General features: G+C 43.6%; 1 protein-coding gene across 14 annotated transcripts in view; it reads right to left on the bottom strand.

Annotated features, from left to right (window-relative positions):
• Positions 1 to 22,592, bottom strand: part of LRRFIP1 (LRR binding FLII interacting protein 1) — a 997,950-nt gene that overhangs the window by 742,662 nt on the left and 232,696 nt on the right. For 12 of the 14 annotated variants that reach the window (XR_003942957.1, XR_003942958.1, XM_030210921.1 and 9 more), the window contains one exon: positions 3,007 to 3,051. The exons of the other annotated variants lie outside the window; for them this stretch is intronic. Coding sequence is in view for 10 of the 12 variants with exons in the window: in XM_030210921.1 (XP_030066781.1) it covers positions 3,007 to 3,051 (45 nt within the window). In the remaining 2 variants the exon portion in view is untranslated. The remainder of the gene's footprint in view (positions 1 to 3,006; positions 3,052 to 22,592) is intronic. 14 annotated transcript variants of the gene reach the window in all.

Here is a 22,592-nt window from a genome sequence, read left to right as displayed (position 1 = left end):
TTATTAAGAATGTGCTGAGAGTCCTGAGAAAGAAGGGAGTAGAGTAACAGGATGTCTACAGCATGACCATGAGATGAAAGTAAGAACAGAGGTTGGCAAGACATGTGAAACAGGTGTCTGATAGTACTGCAGAAGGGAAAAAAAGGGGAGAGAAAGTTAGACGCCAGAAGGTTTGAGATAAACTAGTAACGAGCTAAATAAAATGCAAGGAATGTGTGATGATGCCAGAATTATGTACATATAAGAAAGGAGACAATTGTATTAGCAAGCAACTTCTTAACAGGCAACTTCATCTCTGTATTTGATGAGATTGTTCCTATACTTGCTTCCTATGTAATATTCTTGCATAGCTCTGTCATCCAAATGGCAGTTGAATAAAAAGAAAAAATTCTATAATTTTTGTTTCTCTAATTTTTGTTTCTCTGTATATACATTTATTGGGACTTATAACTTTATTGGGATATGTTGAAAGAATTTCAACAAAACCAAGGACACCCATCTCAAAAACGACCAAATCCAAGCTATTTGGTCATGGGAGGAGCCAGTATTCGTAGTGCACTGGTCCCCCTCACATGCCAGAACACCAACTGGGCACCCTAGGGGGCACTGCAGTGGACTTCATAAATTGCTTCCAGCTGCACAGCCCTTACCTTCAGTGCTGAGCCCCTCAAACCCCCCCAACCTCCCCCCAAAACCCACTCCCCACAACTGTACACCACTACCATAGCCCTAAGGGGTTGGGGGGGGGGGTTGGAGGGCTCAACATTTACCACCACAAGTGTAAGAGGTAACGGGGGGATGGGCCTGGGTCCGCCTGCCTGAAGTGCACTGCACCCACAAAAAACTGCTCCAGGGAGCTGGGTATGACATTTAAGGGTGGCATAGAGACTGGCAAAAAATGTTTTTAATTTTCTTTTTGGGTGGGAGGGGGTTGGTGACTACTGGGGGATTAAGGGGAGGTCAACCCGAATTCCCTCCGGTGGTCATTTGGTCAGTTCGGGCACCTTTTCAAGGCTTGGTCGTGAAAAAAATGGACCAAGTAAAGTTGGCCAAATGCTCGTCAGGGACGGCCTTCTTTTTTCCATTATCGGCCGAGTACGTCCATCTCTAAATCATGCCCCAGTCCTGGCCTTCGGTATGGTGCCGATACGCCCCTGTGAATTTTGGTCGTCCCCGTGAAGGAAAGCAGTTGAGGACGCCCAAAATTGGCTTTCGATTATGCCGATTTGGGCGACCTTGAGAGAAGGACGCCCATCTCTCGATTTGTGTCGGAAGATGGGCGTCCTTCTCTCTCGAAAATGAGCCTACAAGTACAGTGGGGGAAATAAGTATTTGATCCCTTGCTGATTTTGTAAGTTTGCCCACTGACAAAGACATGAGCAGCCCATAATTGAAGGGTAGGTTATTGGTAACAGTGAGAGATAGCACATCACAAATTAAATCCAGAAAATCACATTGTGGAAAGTATATGAATTTATTTGCATTCTGCAGAGGGAAATAAGTATTTGATCCCCCACCAACCAGTAAGAGATCTGGCCCCTACAGACCAGGTAGATGCTCCAAATCAACTCGTTACCTGCATGACAGACAGCTGTCGGCAATGGTCACCTGTATGAAAGACACCTGTCCACAGACTCAGTGAATCAGTCAGACTCTAACCTCTACAAAATGGCCAAGAGCAAGGAGCTGTCTAAGGATGTCAGGGACAAGATCATACACCTGCACAAGGCTGGAATGGGCTACAAAACCATCAGTAAGACGCTGGGCGAGAAGGAGACAACTGTTGGTGCCATAGTAAGAAAATGGAAGAAGTACAAAATGACTGTCAATCGACAAAGATCTGGGGCTCCACGCAAAATCTCACCTCGTGGGGTATCCTTGATCATGAGGAAGGTTAGAAATCAGCCTACAACTACAAGGGGGGAACTTGTCAATGATCTCAAGGCAGCTGGGACCACTGTCACCACGAAAACCATTGGTAACACATTACGACATAACGGATTGCAATCCTGCAGTGCCCGCAAGGTCCCCCTGCTCCGGAAGGCACATGTGACGGCCCGTCTGAAGTTTGCCAGTGAACACCTGGATGATGCCGAGAGTGATTGGGAGAAGGTGCTGTGGTCAGATGAGACAAAAATTGAGCTCTTTGGCATGAACTCAACTCGCCGTGTTTGGAGGAAGAGAAATGCTGCCTATGACCCAAAGAACACCGTCCCCACTGTCAAGCATGGAGGTGGAAATGTTATGTTTTGGGGGTGTTTCTCTGCTAAGGGCACAGGACTACTTCACCGCATCAATGGGAGAATGGATGGGGCCATGTACCGTACAATTCTGAGTGACAACCTCCTTCCCTCCGCCAGGGCCTTAAAAATGGGTCGTGGCTGGGTCTTCCAGCACGACAATGACCCAAAACATACAGCCAAGGCAACAAAGGAGTGGCTCAGGAAGAAGCACATTAGGGTCATGGAGTGGCCTAGCCAGTCACCAGACCTTAATCCCATTGAAAACTTATGGAGGGAGCTGAAGATGCGAGTTGCCAAGCGACAGCCCAGAACTCTTAATGATTTAGAGATGATCTGCAAAGAGGAGTGGACCAAAATTCCTCCTGACATGTGTGCAAACCTCATCATCAACTACAGAAGACGTCTGACCGCTGTGCTTGCCAACAAGGGTTTTGCCACCAAGTATTAGGTCTTGTTTGCCAGAGGGATTAAATACTTATTTCCCTCTGCAGAATGCAAATAAATTCATATACTTTCCACAATGTGATTTTCCGGATTTAATTTGTGATGTGCTATCTCTCACTGTTACCAATAACCTACCCTTCAATTATGGGCTGCTCATGTCTTTGTCAGTGGGCAAACTTACAAAATCAGCAAGGGATCAAATACTTATTTCCCCCACTGTATATTATTTTATACCAATTTATACTATTGAAAAAGTAGAAAATGATGGCATATGGTAAACACAATAGGAAAAAGGAGATCAAAGGAAGGAAATACTAACCAAGGCATTCCTCTGGGATCTCTGAGAATAGCATTCATTGCCTTCCTACAAAAGTGAATGAGAAATCAAGAAAGAAAAAATAGGAAAAAGAGTAAGACATGAAAGGAAATTAAACCTTTAGGAATTAATTAAAAAATGACAATACTTAGGGAGAGCAATTTTTCATGTAAATCTGTACTCATCCTTTATGTGGATAAAAAGTATATATGTATTTCCACTGCATGCATATTTTTACACAAAGAGCACAATGTGTCTGCTCAAACTCCAAACACCTGGTCAGCCTGTTTGCCAAGCAATTGGGCACACAGCACACACACCACAGACAGAACATCCTCCTGACCTGCTGCTCCAAGTGGAACTTCAAGTTTTTCCAGTGGCCCCTATTTTGAAGTTCACCCAATTTGTATAGCAGGTCATAAGTACATTAGTAATGCCACACTGGGAAAAGACCAAGGGTGCATCGAGCCCAGCATCCTGTCCACGACAGCGGCCAATCCAGGCCAAGGGCACCTGGCAAGCTTCCCAAATGTACAAACATTCTATACATGTTATTCCCGGAATTGTGGATTTTTCCCAAGTCCATTTAGTAGTGGTTTATGGACTTGTCCTTTAGGAAACCGTCTAACCGCTTTTTAAACTCTGCCAAGCTAACCGTCTTCACCACGTTCTCTGGCAACGAATTCCAGAGTATAATTATGCGTTGGGTGAAGAAACATTTCCTCCGATTTGTTTTAAATTTACTACACTGTAGTTTCATCGCATGCCCCCTAGTCCTAGTATTTTTGGAAAGCGTGACAGACGCTTCACATCCACCTATTCCACTCCACTCATTATTTTATATACCTCTATCATGTCTCCCCTCAGCCGTCTCTTCTCCAAGCTGAAAAGCCCTAGCCTCCTTAGTCTTTCTTCATAGATAAGTCGTCCCATCCCCGCTATCATTTTAGTCGCCCTTCGCTGCACCTTTTCCAATTCTACTATATCTTTCATGAGATCCGGCGACCAGAATTGAACACAATACTCAAGGTGCGGTCACACCATGGAGCGATATAACGACATTTTAACATCCTCACACCTGTTTTCCATACCTTTCCTAATAATACCCAACATTCTATTCGCTTTCCGAGCCGCAGCAGCACACTGAGCAGAAGGTTTCAGTGTATTATCGACGACGACACCCAGATCCCTTTCTTGGTCCGTAACTCCTAACGTAGAACCTTGCATGACGTAGCTATAATTCGGGTTCTTTTTTCCCACATGCATCACCTTGCACTTGCTCACATTAAACGTCATCTGCCATTTAGCCGCCCACTCTCCCAGTCTCGTAAGGTCCTTCTGTAATTTTTCACAATCCTGTCTCGAGTTAACGACTTTGAATAACTTTATGTCATCAGCAAATTTAATTACCTTGCTAGTTACTCACATCTCTAAATCATTTATAAATATATTAAAAAGCAGCGGTCCTAGCACAGACCCCTGAGGAACCCCACTAACTACCCTTCTCCATTGTGAATACCACACTTAGTAAAAAAATTATCTTAGTGCTTTTGAGACTCAGCTAAAGCTTCAGTATATTCATGAACATATACTGTTCCTTAACATGACCCCCAAGTTCCTTGAAATCTGAAATACAGTCTCTATTGTGTCCAAATATATTTGTGCATAACTGTGATCTCCCATTTCAATTCTTGCAAGTTCTTTTTAAGTGCCCAACTGACTCCATTAAGCCTCTCCAGCTCCCACTGATCACCTATGGGAAACAATGAGTCTGCATCAGAATCTGACTCACATGCTGGAGACACATGTGAGGAAAGACTTCCCACTTGAGCAAAAGGAGTCTTTGCTGAGTGAAGCAAATTAACTCTTTCCTTTCTGTGCCATCCGTTCTTTGTTTAGGGTACCGGAGATGTTAAATTATAAGAAGATGGGCCCGATGTATTCAGATAGATATCAAATTTACTGGGATGGGCTGGGAGCTCAGGAGCTAAGCTATCATTTGGGACGATGATGTCACTTGCTTGCTCTCTTAGCTTGCAACAGTTATTCTCTTTTATACTTGTTTATTTATTCTTTAATATAAGCCTGTGTGCTCTTTGCAAATTTCATATCACTTATTTTTCCCAAATTTTATCTGTAAATTTTCAAAAAAACTTACACCACCATGTGAAAATGAAAAGCGTTATACAACCATGATATAGAGTGTGGTTGAGAGCACATAATAAACAACAAAGGTGAATAAACAGTTCGGTAATCTAAATGCTGTAGATTGATTATACAGTTTAATTACTGAAGAGATATACAATTGTTGAGGCATGTGAAAATTAGGGTAGCCACGGAGGGAGAGACCTGCATCCATCCCAAAGGAAGCCAATGCTCCTGCTCCAACCTGCCTTGACCATCCTCTTACCCTGCACGATAGCTGACTCACCGGAGATCCCAACCGACCTCCGATACAGTTCTCAGATTTAATGACTCCCAGTGCCCAAGATAATACTTCTGAACAGTGACTGTGAGTAAACCAAAGCAGAACCTTATCCCAAAATGACTCCCCCTTCCCATCTACTCAACACACTAACATAATTTACCACTACTGCTATTTATCATTTCTATAGCGCTACAGGGCATACGCAGCGCTGTACACCATACACAAATAAGACAGTCCCTGCTCACAGAGCCTACAATCTAGTTAAGACAGGTACACAGACAAAACAATTAAGGGTAAGGGAATAAATAGGTGAGGTAACCGACAGGGTAAGTGAGTAGTGGTTAAGAGTCAAAAAAAGTGGTAAAGAGGTGGGCTTTAAGTTTGGACTTGAAAATGACTAAAGACAGTGCTAGACGCACAGGCTCGGGAGATCTATTCCAGGCATGAGGTGCAGCGGGACAAAAGGAACGGAGCCTGGAATTAGCAGTGGAGAAGAAGGGGGCAGATAAGAGAGATTTATCTACCAAATACGTCTGCCCTACTGCACTACACTGCACCATACCAAACTCACTACTGACCATAAACTCCCATCATACACTACTGCTATCCACAACAAACCACGATCTTTCATCAGCTCCTATTGTATCTTTCAAAATCAACGCTAAAATGAATACTAACAAGTTACTCTTAATAATATACTCTATATCCCTAACCTATCATGCACTAACCACCCCCCACACTGACAACAGCATGCCCACACTACATAAACCCTGCAGACCATCCAATAACATTACCCCTCACCATAAGAATAACAACTAACTAAAAGAAAAACCTACTACATACGACCACAACCAACATAATAGAAAGAAAGGAAATAACAAACCCAGACTCAAAGAGGACAGACAACTTACAAAAGTTAATACAACCTCGACTCTAAACGAACCCTACCAGTCAATCCAAATGGGATACATAAATGCCAGATCAGTAGTCAACAAAACAACAACAATAACAGACTGGATCACAACAGACAAGCTTGACCTTTTATTCATTAGTGAAACTTGGATTCATGATCTTAAAGACCCCATAATCTTAGATCTATGCCCCCCAGGATATAAAATTACCCACTGGACAAAGGATGGAAAAAAAGGAGGAGGCATAGCTATTATTCATAAATCCCATTTCATTGTTACAACGATAGCTGAATCCATACTTCCCCAACTTGAAATTGCCTTAGTTAGAATCAACCATATAAATTTGATTGACCAGTTCAACATAGTATTGTTTTACAGACCACCAGGCAACTGGCAGGAATGCCAAACACACTTTATGGACTTCATATCGAACACATGCATTTCTTCCTCCAACACTATTATAATAGGGGATATTAATCTTCACCTCGAAGAATCTAATTCAATCAACGTGAGTGATTGCAAAGATTTCTTCCAACTATGGGATCTCCAATGGCCAAATCCGCAACCAACCCATATTAAAGGACACACATTAGACATCATTACATACAAATTTTCCCCAGATCTTAACCTTCGATTAGCATTCACTAAATGGACAGCTACACCATGGTCTGACCATTTCAAATTAAACTTTTCCCTACAACGGAAGAAAAAGACCCACTCCATAAGCAACAACACATAACCTACACCACGAGAGGCCAAATCGACTCCTCTACATTCTGGCAACAATTCTATAACAACGAATGAACAGCACAAACAGATTCAAACCAATTTCTTCTAGATTGGGACAATAGATGCCTAAACATATTAGACAATATAGCACCTTTACAAACCAGAACCTCACGCAGGAAGAATTCATTACCTTGGTTTAATGAAGAATTGAAGAAACTAAAAACACAAGTTAGAAGGTTAGAACGAACATAGAACACAAAAAAAGACGACTCCACACTCAATGCTTGGAAACAACTACAAAGAAAATACATATACACCATCAGACAAACCAAAAGATCATTTTACAAAACTAATATTGGACCAGACTACGAAGACACACACAAACTTTTCCAACTCGTGAGTAAACTATTAGATACCACCCCGGTTACTTCAAACAGCATGGACATCCCATCAGCAGACAATCTTGCGAAATATTTTAAAGAGAAAATAGTGAAGTTACGACTCACGCTAGCACTTACCACTAACGACTACTTAAAATTCCTCGATTGTCTAGACCCATTACCCGGTGAATAGCCAGCTAATCGAACCTGGACTAAATTCGACATACTCTTGGATGATACCATTTCTCAATCGATCAAAAGACTCACCAAATCTCAATGCAAATTAGACACGTCCTAATAACCTTATAAAACTTGCACCTCAACAATTTACACAAAACCTCATGATGCGAAGGAGTGGCCTAGTGGTTAGGGTGGTGGACTTTGGTCCTGGGGAACTGAGGAACTGAGTTCGATTCCTGGCACAAGCAGCTCCTTGTGACTCTGGGCAAGTCACTTAACCCTCCATTGCCCCATGTAAGCCGCATTGAGCCTGCCATGAGTGGGAAAGCACGGGGTGCAAATGTAACAAAAACAAAACAAAACACGCTACAAAATGGACTCTTCCTAAAAGATAAAGGAAACATTCTACTCACACCTATACCTAAGGACCCAAAGAAAAATACAAGCGATTTAACCAACTATCGCCCAGTAGCATCTATCTCTCTGGTAACCAAATTAATGGAAAGCATGGTGACCAAACTCACCAACTACTTAAATAAATTCTCAATCCTTCATGAGTCACAATTAGGATTTCGGGCTAATCACAGCACCGAAACAGTTCTGACCACTCTTCTCACCAAATTCAAACAAACAATTGCAACAGGAAACAACATACTTCTACTACAATTCAACATGTCCAGTGCATTCGACATGGTTAGCCATAAAATATTATTAAACATCCTAGAATACTTCGGAGTTGGAGGCAACGTGCTTAACTGGTTCAGAGGATTTCTAACCACAAGAGCATACCAGGTTAAATCTAATTCAAGTATATCAACTTCATGGACACCTGAATGCGGTGTGCCCCACAGGATCTCCACTCTCACCGACCCTCTTTAACCTAATGATGACACCCCTGGCTAAATCGCTATCCAATCAAGGCCTCAACCCTTACATATACACAGATGACGTTACGATTTACATTCCGTTCAAACATGACCTAAAGGAAATCACTAATACCATCAACCACAGCTTCGAAATCATACACTCATGGGCAGATGCTTTTCAATTAAAACTTAATGCAGAAAGAACACAATGTCTCATACTCACATCTCAATATGCCAGGATACAGCACAGCAGCAGTATAAAATCTCCTACTAACTGGTGCTCCACGATATCTCTGTAGAAATACAAGACGTTAAACCCACCTGCGATGTCCATGGGTACGTGCATAGAGTGAGTACATATCACCATATTAGGAAAAGACCAAGGGTCTATCAAGCCCAGCATCCTGTCTCCAACAGCGGCCAATCCAGGCTTCAAGAACCCGGCAACCCCCCCCCCCCCCCCCCCCCCCAATTTTTTAAAATAATGTTCAGTGGACTTTTCCCTCAGGAATCTGTCCAAACCCCCTTTAAATTCCGTAAGGCCAGCTGCTGTCACTACATTCTCCGGCAACGAGTTCCAGAGTCTAACTATACGCTGAGTAAAGAAATTCTCCTATTTGTTTTAAATCTACCATATTCTAACTTCATCTTGTGTCCCCTGGTTTTGTTGTTGTTTGAAAGTGTAAACAAACGCTTCACATCTGTCCGCTCTGATCCGCTCATTACATAGTAACATAGTAGATGACGGCAGAAAAAGACCTGCATGGTCCATCCAGTCTGCCCAAGACAAACTCATATGTGTATACCTTACCTTGAATTTGTACCTGTCCTTTACAGGGCACAGACCATATAAGTCTGCCCAGCAGTATTTCCCGCCTCCCAACCACCAGTCCCGCCTCCCATCACCGGCTCTGGTACAGACCGTATAAGTCTGCCCTCCCCTATCCTCGCCTCCCAACCACCACCCCCTCTTCCCCCCACCTGCTCCGCAACCCAATTTCAGCTAAGCTTCTGAGGATCCATTCCTTCTGCACAGGATTCCTCTATGCATATCCCACGCATGTTTGAACTCCGTTACCGTTTTCATCTCCACCACCTCCCGCGGGAGGGCATTCCAAGCGTCTACCACCCTCTCCGTGAAAAAATACTTCCTGACATCTTTCCTGAGTCTGCCCCCCTTCAATCTCATTTCATGTCCTCTCGTTCTACCGCCTTCCCATCTCCGGAAAAGATTCGTTTGCGGATTAATACCTTTCAAATATTTGAACGTCTGTATCATATCACCCCTGTTCCTCCTTTCCTCCAGGGTGTACATGTTCAGGTCAGCAAGCCTCTCTTCATACGTCTTGGAACGTAAATCCCATACCATCCTCGTAGCTTTTCTTTGCACCGCTTCCATTTTTTTTAACATCCTTCGCAAGATACGGCCTCCAAAACTGAACACAATACTCCAGGTAGGGCCTCACCAACGTCTTATACAGGGGCATTAAAACCTCCTTTCTTCTGCTGGTCACTCCTCTCTCTATACAGCCTAGCAATCTTCTAGCTACTGCCACCGCCTTGTCGCACTGTTTCGTCGCCTTCAGGTCCTCAGATACTATCACCCCAAGATCCCTCTCCCCGTCCGTGCCTATCAGACTCTCCCCGCCTAACACATACGTCTCCCTTGGATTTCTACTCCCTAAGTGCATCACTTTGCATTTCTTCGCATTGAATTTTAATTGCCAAACGTTAACCATTCTTCTAGCTTCTTCAGATCTTTTTTCATGTTTTCCACACCCTCCGGGGTGTCCACTCTGTTGGAAATCTTGGTGTCATCCGCAAAAAGGCAAACTTTACCTTGTAACCCTTCGGCAATGTCACTCACAAATATATTGAATAGAATCGGCCCCGGCACCGATCCATGAGGCACTCCACTACTCACCTTTCCTTCCTCCGAGCGAACTCCATTCACCACCACCCTCTGGCGTCTGTCCGTCAACCAGTTCCTAATCCAGTTCACCACTTCGGGTCCTATCTTCAGGCCGTCTAGTTTATTTAAGAGCCTCCTGTGGGGAACCGTGCCGAAAGCCTTGCTGAAATCTATGTAGATGACGTCCATAGCACGTCCTTGATTTAATTCTCCTGTCACCCAGTCAAAGAATTCAATGAGATTCATTTTGCACGATTTCCCTTTGGTGAAACCATGTTGTCTCGGATCTTGCAACTTATTGGCTTCCAGGAAATTCACTATCCTTTCCTTCAGCATGGCTTCCATTACTTTTCCAATAACCGAAGTGAGGCTTACCGGCCTGTAGTTTCCAGCTTCTTCCCTATCCCCACTTTTGTGAAGAGGGACCACCTCCGCCGTTCTCCAATCCCTCGGAACCTCTCCCGTCTCCAAGGATTTATTAAACAAATCTTTAAGAGGACCCGCCAGAACCTCTCTGAGCTCCCTCAGTATTCTGGGGTGGATCCCGTCCGGCCCCATGGCTTTGTCCACCTTTAGCTTTCCAAGTTGTTCATACACACTCTCTTCTGTGAACGGTGCTCTATCCACTTCATTCTCAGGTGTACTTTTGCCAGTCCCTCTCGGTCCTTTCCCCAGGGTTTTCTTCAGTGAAAACAGAACAAAAGTATCTATTTAGCAAATTGGCTTTTTCGTCATCTTTTTCTACATAGCGTTTTGTTGTATCTTTTAGTCTCACAATTCCCTTTATAGTCTTTCTCCTTTCACTAATATACCTGAAGAAGTTTTTGTCTCCCCTCCTTACATTTCTAGCCATTTGTTCTTCCACTTGCGCCTTTGCCAGACGTACCTCTCTCTTGGCTTCTTTCAGTTTCATCCGGTATTCCTCCCCGTGTTCCTCCTCTTGAGATTTTCTATATTTCTGGAACGCTAACTCTTTAATCTTGATTTTCTCAGCCATTTGCTTTGAGAAACATATCGGTTTCCTTTTTCTCTTGCTTTTATTTACTCTCCTTACATAAAGGTCTGTGGCCCTGTTTATTACTTCTTTTAGCCTGGACCACTGTCCTTCCACTTCTCGTATGTCCTCCCAGCCCATCAGCTCCTTCCTCAGGTATTCTCCCATTTTGTTAAAGTCAGCTCGCTTGAAATCCAGGACTTTGAGTTTAGAGTGGCTGCCATCCACATGAGCCGTTACATCAAAACAAACCGTTTGATGGTCACTGTTTCCCAGGTGTGCAGCCACTCGGACATTTGACACACTATCCCCATTCGTGAGCACCAGATCCAACGTGGCTCCCTCCCTCGTGGGTTCATTCATCATTTGTCTGAGCAGAGCACTTTGGAAAGCATCCACAATCTCTCTACTTCTTTCCGATTTTGCAGACGGAACCTTCCAATCTACATCCGGCAGATTAAAATCTCCCAACAACAGCACCTCTCTTTTCTTCCCCAACTTTTGAATATCAGCGATCAGATCTTTATCTAGTTCTTCCAATTGTAGACTTCTATCATATCACCCCTCAGCCACCTTTTCTCCAAGCTGAAGAGCCCTAACCTTCTCAGCCTTTCCTCATAGGAAAGTCGTTCCATTCCCTTTATCATTTTCGTCGCCCTTCTCTGCACCTTCTCTAATTCCTTTATATCTTTTTTGAGATGCGGCGACCAAAATTGGACACAATACTCGAAGTGCGGTCGCACCATGGAGCAATACAACGGCATTATAACATCCTCATGTTTGTTTTCCATCCCTTTCCTAATAATACTTAACATTCTGTGTGCTTTCTTAGCCGCCGCAGCACAATGAGCAGAAGTTTTTAACGTCTTATCAACGATGACTCCCAGATCCCTTTCTAGGTCCGTAACTCCTAACGCTGAACCTTGCATGACATTGCTGTAATTCGGGTTCCTCTTACCCACATGCATCACTTTGCACTTGTCAACATTGAACTTCATCTGCCACTTGGACGCCCAATCCCCCAGTCTCGCGAGGTCCTCCTGTGACTTGACGACTCTGAATAATTTTGTGTCATCTGCGAATTTAATTACCTCACTAGTTACTCCCATCTCTAGGTCATTTATAAATATGTTAAAAAGCAGCGGTCCCAACACAGACCCCTGCGGGACCCCACTAACTACCCTTCTCCACTGAGAATACTGACCATTCAACCCTACTCTTTGCTCCCTATCTTTCAACCAGCTCTTAATCCATAGTAATACCCTACCTCCGATCCCATGACTCTCCAGTTTCCTCAGGAGTCTTTCATGAGGCACTTTGTCAAACGCCTTTTGAAAATCCTACACAATATCCACCGGCTCCCCATTGTCCACATGTTTGTTCACCCCCTCAAAAAAATGCAGTAGATTGGTGAGGCAAGACTTCCCGTCACTAAATCCGTGCTGACTTTGTCTCATCAGCCCATATTTTTGTATGTGCTCTAATTTTATTCTTAATAATAGCCTCTACCATTTTGCCCAGTACAGACATCAGACTCACCGGTCTATAATTTCCCGGATCTCCTCTGGAACCTTTTTTTAAAAAAATCGGCGTAACATTGACTACCCTCCAGTCTTCCGGTACCACATTCGATTTTAGGGATAGATTGCATATTACTAACAGTAGCTCTACAAGTTTATTTTTCAGTTCAATACTCTGGGATGAATACCATCAGGTCCTGGTGATGTACTACTCTTCAGTTTGCAGAACTGACCCATTACATCCTCCAAGTTTACAGAGAATTTGTTTAGTTTCTCTGACTCGCCCGCTTCAAATACGCTTTCCGGCACCGGTGTCCCTCTCAAATCCTCTTCTGTGAAGACCAAAGCAAACAATTCATTTAATTTCTCCGCTACGGCTTGGTCTTCCCTGATCGCCCCTTTAACACCATTTTCGTCCAGCAACCCAACCGATTAGCCGGCTTCCTGCTTTTAATGTATCTAAAAATTTTTACTATGTATTTTCGCTTCTAACGCTAACTGTTTTTCAAAGTCCTTTTTTGCCCTCCTTATCTCCGCTTTGCATTTGGCTTGGCATGCCTTATGTTTCATCTTGTTACTTTCAGTCGGTTCTCTTCTCCACTTTCTGAAGGATTGTTTTATCATTATCATTTGAGGTTAAGTTTTAACCTCAAAATGTTTGCTACTTCGCTATCTGCTCATATGAGCACCTGTACACCCGTAGCTTTTATTTTGATTCTTCGACTGATGGGATTATACACCATTCGTAGGGGTTGTGTATTACAGTGAGCAGCGATGTCCTCATTCATACTCCCCACTAAAACTTCCAAGGTGAGATAGTAGCCTTTCTGTAATACATATTTTTCTTATGGTAGCCATTCACTATTGTGGCATAAGGTTGGTCTTTTGCAGTACGTTTTTACTAGCAAAAAAGGTGCAGTACTCAAATGCTAGGCCACCCTTCAGGAGTGAGGTGATCACTGAGGGATCCACCCCACAATGGTCAGGCCCCCTGCAACCAGTCACAGAATCTATGACAAGGCAGAATTGGTGTGTAGAGCCTGAGCTCTTTCATTAAAACTTGGGGTCCATGGGTCAATTTTAGCAGGCAATAGAAAAGGTGCCAAGTACTCAGTACCCCCTCAAAAAAAAGCCCTGGTCTTTTGTTACATTGTCCCATTTGTGTGGCTATTGTATTTCCACTAGTTCTACTTCTCACGTACTTGTAGATCCAGAGATTTTGCTAATCGTACTGTAAAATTAGAGCTGGTATTTTGTGGAAATATTCTCATGGAGGCGTTGCTCAGCATTGTGATGTAAAACTCCTCTTCGTTCATGCTTTCATTTTTGTGCATTGCCTTAGATATCTTGTACCTTGGAAGCCAAAGCCCAACTATTAAATACTAGAATACTTCAGAATTGGAGGTAACATTTTAAACTGGTTCAAAGGCTTCCTAACTACAAGAACTTACCAAGTGATATCTAAGTCGAGTATGTCAGCTTCATGGACACCCGGATGTGGCGTTCCCCAAGGGTCCCAACTCTCGCCAACCCTCTTCAACCTAATGATGATACCGTTGGCCAAGTCGTTAGCTAATCAAGACCTAAACCCATACATATATGCAGATGATGTCATGATTTATATCCCATTTAAACGGGATTTAAAAGAAATCACCAACAACATTAATCATAGCTTCCAAATTATGCACTCTTGGGTGGATGCATTTCAATTGAAACTAAATGCAGAGAAAAATCAGTGTCTTGTTCTTACATCACAATATAATATTAATAACTTCACCACTATATCCACACCAAACTTTACCCTTCCCATTTCAGATACCCTGAAAATTCTCGGAGTCACCATTGATCAGAATCTTACACTGGAAAGCCATGTGAAGAATACAACAAGGAAGATGTTTCACTCAATGTGGAAACTTAAAAGAATTAAACCTTTCTTCCCCAGGGGAATCTTTTGAAATCTAGTACAATCAGTGGTACTGAGTCATTCAGACTACTGTAATGGTCTTCTTGCTGGCTGTAAAGAACAAAGCATCAGAAAACTTCAAACTGCCCAAAACACTGCAGCCAGCCTTATATTTGTTTTTTTTATATATATTTTATTTTAATTTTCACATTTAAATGCAAGCATTTACATCTTGTTACAGAAACTCAGAGCAAACAAATTTAAAGAAATACACAAGGAAATGTTTAACTCTTTCTTAGACCCCCTAATCAAAGAAAATAGTGAGGGCGTTAAGAAACCTTGGTGGAATTTTATATGACAGACTTATATTTGGAAAAACAAAATACGAAAGTGCTAGGCCCCTGAGAGAAAAGTTGCACTGGCTTCCTCTTAAAGAACGTATAACTTTCAAAATATGCACGCTGGTGCATAAAATAATTCACGGTGATGCTCCGACCTACATGTTAGACCTTATTGACCTACCACCCAGGAATGCTAAAAGATCGGCACACGCATTCCTAAATCTTCCCCAGCTGTAAAGGTCTAAAATATAGACTAATACAGGCATCCAGCTTTTCATACTTGAGTTCACAAATGCGGAATGCTCTACTATTGGACCTGAAAATACTTCACAACCTAACTAACTTCCGTAAGACCCTGAAGACAGATCTCTTAAATATGACATACCATAATGACTTATAATTGGAACTCTAATTGACCGTCATTTACTTAACAATAGGATTACTCTCTTGCAATACCGTATTGTTTAATTTTAATATGCAATCCATGTTCAATATGTGATACCATTTGTATATTTTCCCTTTTTTACTTGACTGTTCATTTAGCATTCATGTTCTATATATATATTACCAATTGTATATGTATTCTGAAATGACATAAGTCATGACGGAAAAATTGTAAGCCACATTGAGCCTGCAAATAGGTGGGAAAATGTGGGATACAAATGCAACAAATAAAATAAATAAATATAACTCAAATAAATTCACCACTATAACCACACCAAACTTCTCCCTTCCTGTGTCAGACACCCTGAAAATTCTCGGAGTTACCTTTGACCGGGAATTTCACACTAGAAAACCATGTGAAAAACACAACAAGGAAGCTGTTCCACTCTATGTGGAAATTAAAAAGAGTAAAACCTTTCTTCCCAAGAAACATCTTTCGTAACCTGGTACAGTCAATGGTGCTAAGCCATCTAGACTACTGCAATGCACTATATGCGGGCTGCAAAGAACAACTCATCAAGAAACTTCAAATAGCCCAAAACACAGCTGCCAGACTCATATTCGGCAAAACAAAATATGAGAGTGCTAAACCCCTAAGAGAAAAGTTACACTGGCTTCCACTCAAAGAACATATTATGTTTAAGGTCTGCACCCTGGTTCACAAAATCATCCACGGAGATGCTCCGGTCTATATGACAGAACTGATTGACTTGCCATCTAGAAATGCTAAAAGAGCAACACGAACATTCCTGAATCTTCACTTCCCCAGTTGTAGAGGACTAAAATACAAACTACCACATGCATCTAGCTTCTCCTATATAAGCACACAGCGGTGGAACGCAATGCCAATGGATCTGAAAATAATTCACAATCTAATCGACTTTCGCAAATCACTGAAGACCTATCTCTTCAACAAGGCATACCACAATGACCCATATTAGGAACTGTAATACAACACAACACCTCTCACTTGAAATCCAAATGTTTTCTCCTTATGCTTATTGTTTAGTTCTTGTAGATCTCTCGGACAACATCCATGTTCAGCGACCACTCGTGAGGTTGCATTACCCTGCTCAACTTGTCAGCCAGACTGTTGTTTACGCCTGCCAGATATGTGACTTGGAGAAGCATGCCGTGCTGGTGTGCCCACAAAGCCACATCCTGACGGCTTCCTGACACAGAGGGCGAGATCCGGTGCCCCCCTGCTTGTTGGTGTAATACATTGCAACCTGACTGTCTGTCTGAATTAGGCTAATTTGATTGGACAGCCGGTCTCTGAAAGCCTTTAGAGCGTTCCAGATTGCTTGCAATTCCAGGAAATTGATCTGAAGACCTCTTTCCTGGAAGGACCAAGCTCCTTGAGTGTGAAGCCCATCTACATGAGCACCCCACCCCAGCAGGGATGCCTCCGTCATCAGCACTTTTTGTGGCTGAGGAATTTGGAATGGACGTCCCAAGGTCAGATTGGATCGAATGGTCCACCACTGAAGGGATCTGCAAAACTCGGTGGACAGTTGGATTACATCCTCTAGATCCCCTGTGGCCTGGCATCACTGGGAAGCTAGGGTCCATTGAGCTGATCTCATATGTAGTCGTGTCATGGGAGTTACATGAACTGTGGAGGCCATGTGGCCGAGAAGCCTCAACATTTGCCGAGCTGTGATCTGTTGAGACGTTCGAGCCGAGGACACTAAGGCCAGAAGATTGTCCGCCCCTTCCTCGGGGAGATAAGCTTGAGACATCCATGTGTTCAACAAAGCTTCTATGAATTCCAATTTCTGTACTGGAACTAGGTGGGACTTGGGATAATTTATTACAAACCCCAGTAGTTCGAGCAGTTGAATAGTCATCTGCATGGATCGTAGAACTCCTGCCTCCATGGTGTTCTTTACCAGCCAATCGTCGAGATAAGGAAACACATGCACTGCCAGTCTGCGTAGCGATGCTGCAACAACTGCCAAGCACTTTGTAAAGACCATGGGCGCAGATGCTAGACCAAAGGGCAGCACACAGTACTGAAAATGCTGAGCTCCCAGATGAAACCGAAGGTACTTCCTTAATTGTTAATTGTTCCTTAATTGTTAATTTGTACAGCGCTGCGTAACCCTAGTAGCGCTCTAGAAATGTTAAGTAGTAGTAGTAGTAGTAGTACTTCCTGTGAGCTGGAAGCACCGAGATGTGAGTATAGACATCCTTTAAGTCCAAAGAGCATAGCCAATCGTTTTCCTGAATCATAGGAAGAAGGGTGCCCAGGGAAAGCATCCTTTTTTTTTTTTTTTAAATATCTTTATTATTAGAAAAAAAGACATGTAACATTTGAACATCACATTCCGGCTCAATGAAGCCAACTATTTCCAATATCTAGCAGCCGATAATAACCTATGAATACAATGAAAACATTGACTACATGTGTCAGCTAACAAACCTTATTGTATAACCTTAACATAATACAACTTTCAAAATGAGGCCATTTTAAACATATATATATCTCCTCTGCCCTTCCCTCTAACTTTTTACTTTATACCCGTCTAACCCCCACCCCCCCCCCCCTCCCCGCTCCTGGAGATGCCTTCTTTGCAGAGTACAGTACCTCAAACAGCTTCCATAAAGAACCATATGCCTGACCTCTCCCTCCAGTGGACTTACTGCGTTCCGTTTCCCATCTAGCCATCTGCAGCATTCTAGTCCACCACTGGTTGATAGCCGGCGGGTCTTCCAAAATCCAGTGTGCTAATACCGTTTTTCGTGCCAGCATCAGCGCTACACATACAAACCGAACCTGAGATGGCTGCAACCACTGTTCACGCAACCGAGACTCATCCCCCAACAGCAAAATCCGGTAGGACCACTCTACATCCTGTGCCAACAAATGCTCCAACACTTGCAGCACCCCTTTCCAGAATACATACAACTCAGTACACTCCAAAAAGGTATGTACTAAGGTGCCTTTACATCTTATGCAAGTGTCATCTTCCCAAAGCCCCATCCGCTTTCCTTTCTCTCGTTATAAAAGCACCATGTAGCAACCGAAACTGCATCTCCTGCAAATTTGCACTAGTTGTCATTTTAAATGACGCTGCAAAGTAGGTTGCCAGCATGTTACCCATGATTTCCTCCCCCACTTGTTCACCCCACCATTTTGCCAGGCCAGCAATGAAGAAGTCCTCCTTTTGCTCCCTTCCTATAGAATACCATACCGCCAATTTGTTTGCAGCGTTCGGCATCTGACAAAACATCTTATCCAGCCGCGAAAAACTAGGCCCCCCCCCCCCCTCTTTCCTAGAAGACAAGGTCGCACAATAGTGCTTCAATTGAAGAAAAGGGAAATAATCTTCCTGCCCCAAGCTCCAAGAATTCCGAGTCTGCTCAAATGTGGGGAATATCCCCTGTCCCTCAACCGTAAAATGTCCCACATAACGACACCCATTCTTGGCCCACACTTTGAACCGCGACGCCCCCTGACCCGCTGGAAATGAGGGGTTATCTACTACTGTCAGAAACGGAGATGGTCCTGTGGCCTTTCCCAGTCCACCCCGCCACCAATTCCAGGCCTTTCTCAGAGGCTGAAGCAAACACTGGAGGTCTCCTTTTGAGCTTCCCTGTACTTGTAAACTATTAAACACCGAATACGGCAGCACCTCACCTTGCCAGATACCTTTTGGGGCATATTTAGCAGACCCAGAATGGAGCTCAAAAATCCACCTAAGTAGCGCTGCCACATTGTATAACCGCAGATCCGGAAGATTTAATCCTCCCTTATTCCTAGCAAGCGTCAATTTAGCAAAACTTATCCTGGCCCGCTTTCCCGCCCAAAGAAAAGTACCAATAAACCCCTTATAGTATAGTTCATCTTTCCGTGTTATTCAAAATGGCATCATCTGTAAGGGGTATAGAATCTTGGGCAACATAACCATTTTTACTAACGCTACACGCCCCAATAAAGAAAGGGGCAAATCTCGCCATCTGTGGCAGTTTTTTAATGCCATCTAGCTTGTCCTGTATATTGCGATGATATACCACTCTCATATCCGTGTGCAAATACACTTCTAAATATTTTAAAGTTCCGGTCGACCAAGCTAAGGGAAACGTATGGAGCTGCCTACACGCACAAGGGGAGGACACCAGCAAAGGAGAGTAAATAAAAGCAAGAGGAAAAGGAAACTGATATGGTTCTCCAAGCAAGTAACATAGTAACATAGTAGATGACGGCAGAAAAAGACCTGCACGGTCCATCCAGTCTGCCCAACAAGATAACTCATATTTGCTGCTTTTTGTGTATACCCTACTTTGATTTGTACCTGTGCTCTTCAGGGTACAGACCGTATAAGTCTGCCCAGCACTAGCCTCACCTCCCAACCACCAGCCCTGCCTCCCAACCACCGGCTCTGGCACAGACCGTACAAGTCTGTCCAGCACTATCCCCGTCTCCCAGCTGAGAAAATAAAGGCTAAAGAGTTGGCGTTCCAGAAATATAGAAAATCTCAAGAAGAGGAACGGGGAGGAATACCGGATGAAACTACTACTACTACTAGTATTTAGCATTTCTATAGCGCTACAAGGCGTACGCAGCGCTGCACAAACATAGAAGAAAGACAGTCCCTGCTCAAAGAGCTTACAATCTAATAGACAAAAAATAAATAAAGTAAGCAAATCAAATCAATTAATGTGAATGGGAAGGAAGAGAGGAGGGTAGGTGGAGGCGAGTGGTTATGAGTCAAAAGCAATGTTAAAGAGGTGGGCTTTCAGTCTAGATTTAAAGGTGGCCAAGGATGGGGCAAGACGTAGGGGCTCAGGAAGTTTATTCCAGGCGTAGGGTGCAGCGAGACAGAAGGCGCGAAGTCTGGAGTTGGCAGTAGTGGAGAAGGGAACAGATAAGGATTTATCCATGGAGCGGAGTGCACGGGAAGGGGTGTTGGGAAGGACGAGTGTGGAGATATACTGGGGAGCAGCAGAGTGAGTACATTTATAGGTTAGTAGAAGAAGTTTGAACAGGATGCGAAAATGGATAGGGAGCCAGTGAAGGGTCTTGAGGAGAGAGGTAGTATGAGTAAAGCGACCCTGGCGGAAGATGAGACGGGCAGCAGAGTTTTGAACCGACTGGAGAGGGGAGAGGTGACTAAGTGGGAGGCCAGCAAGAAGCAGATTGCAGTAGTCTAAACGAGAGGTGACAAGGGTGTGGATGAGGGTTTTGGTAGAGTGCTCGGAAAGAAAGGGGCGGATTTTACGGATGTTGTAAAGAAAGAAACGACAGGTCTTGGCAATCTGCTGGATATGAGCAGAGAAGGAGAGAGAAGAGTCAAAGATGACCCCAAGGTTTCGAGCTGAGGAGACAGGGAGAATGAGAGAGCCATCAAAAGAAATAGAAAACGGGGGGAGCGGGGAGGTGGGTTTGGGGGGGAAAATGAGAAGCTCGGTTTTGGTCATATTTAATTTCAGGTGGCGTTGAGACATCCAGACAGCAATGTCAGACAAGCACGCTGAAACTTTGGTTTGGATGCAAGGTGAGATATCAGGGTTGGAAAGGTAGATTTGGGAGTCATCAGCATAGAGATGGTAGGAAAAGCCATGGGATGAGATTAATGAACCAAGGGAAGAAGTGTAGATAGAAAAGAGGAGGGGACCAAGAACAGAACCCTGAGGTACGCCGACAGGCAGAGGGATAGAAGTAGAAGAGGATCCACCAGAGTGAACACTAAAGGTGCGGAGGGAGAGGAAGGAAGAGAACCAGGAAAGGACAGAGCCCTGGAATCCAAGTGAGGACAGGGTATCGAGAAGTATGCTGTGATCGACAGTGTCAAAAGCAGCGGAAAGATCAAGAAGAATGAGGATGGAGTATTGACCTCTGGATTTAGCCAGTAATAGGTCATTGGAGACTTTAGTAAGCGCAGTTTCGGTTGAGTGGATAGGGCGAAAACCAGATTGTAGTGGGTCAAGGATAGCATGTGGGGAGAGAAAATCAAGGCAGCGGCGGTGAACAGCACGCTCAAGTAACTGAAAGAAGCCAAGAGAGAGGTATGTCTGGCGAAGGCGCAAGAACAAATGGCTAGAAATGTAAGGAGGGGCGACAAAAATTTCTTCAGGTATATCAGTGAAAGAAGAATGACAAAAAAGGGAATTGTGAGACTAAAAGATACAGCGAACCGCTATGTAGATAATGATGAAGAAAAAGACAATTTGCTAAATAGATACTTTTGTTCGGTTTTCACTGAAGAAAATCCTGGAGAAGAACCGCGAGGGACTGGCAAAAGTACACCTGAGAATGGAATGGATATAGCACCGTTCACAGAAGAGAGTGTGTATCAACAACTTGGAAAGCTAAAGGTGGACAAAGCCAATGGGACCGGATAGGATCCACCCCAGAATATTGACGGAGCTCAGAGAGGTCCTGGCGGGTCCTCTTAAAGATTTATTTAATAAATTTTTGGAGACGGGAGAGGTTCCGAGGGACTGGAGAATGGCGGAGGTGGTACCTCTTCACAAAAGTGGTGATAGGGAAGAAGCTGGAAACTACAGGCCGATAAGCCTCACTTCGGTTATTGGAAAAGTAATGGAATCCATGCTGAAGGAAAGGATAGTGAATTTCCTAGAAGCCAACAAGCTGCAAGATCCGAGATAACATGGTTTTACCAGAGGGAAATCGTGCCAAACAAATCTCATTGAATTCTTTGATTGGGTAACTGGAGAATTGAATCATCGACGTACTATAGATGTAATCTACTTAGATTTTAGCAAAGCTTTTGACACGGTTCCTCACAGGAGGCTCTTAAATAAACTAGATGGGCTGAAGATAGGTCCCGAAGTGGTGAACTGGATTAGGAACTGGTTGACGGACAGACGACAAAGGGTGGTGGTAAATGGAGTTCGCTCGGAGGAGGGAAAGGTGAGTAGTGGAGTGCCTCAGGGATCGGTGCTGGGGCCGATTCTGTTCAATATATTTGTGAGTGACATTGCCGAAGGGTTAGAAGGTAAAGTTTGCCTATT

Source organism: Microcaecilia unicolor, chromosome 7, assembly GCF_901765095.1.
Source record: "Microcaecilia unicolor chromosome 7, aMicUni1.1, whole genome shotgun sequence".
Lineage (NCBI taxonomy): Eukaryota > Metazoa > Chordata > Amphibia > Gymnophiona > Siphonopidae > Microcaecilia > Microcaecilia unicolor.
The sequence above is the reverse complement of the archived record's forward strand: the minus strand, read 5'-3'. Positions and strand labels throughout refer to the sequence as shown.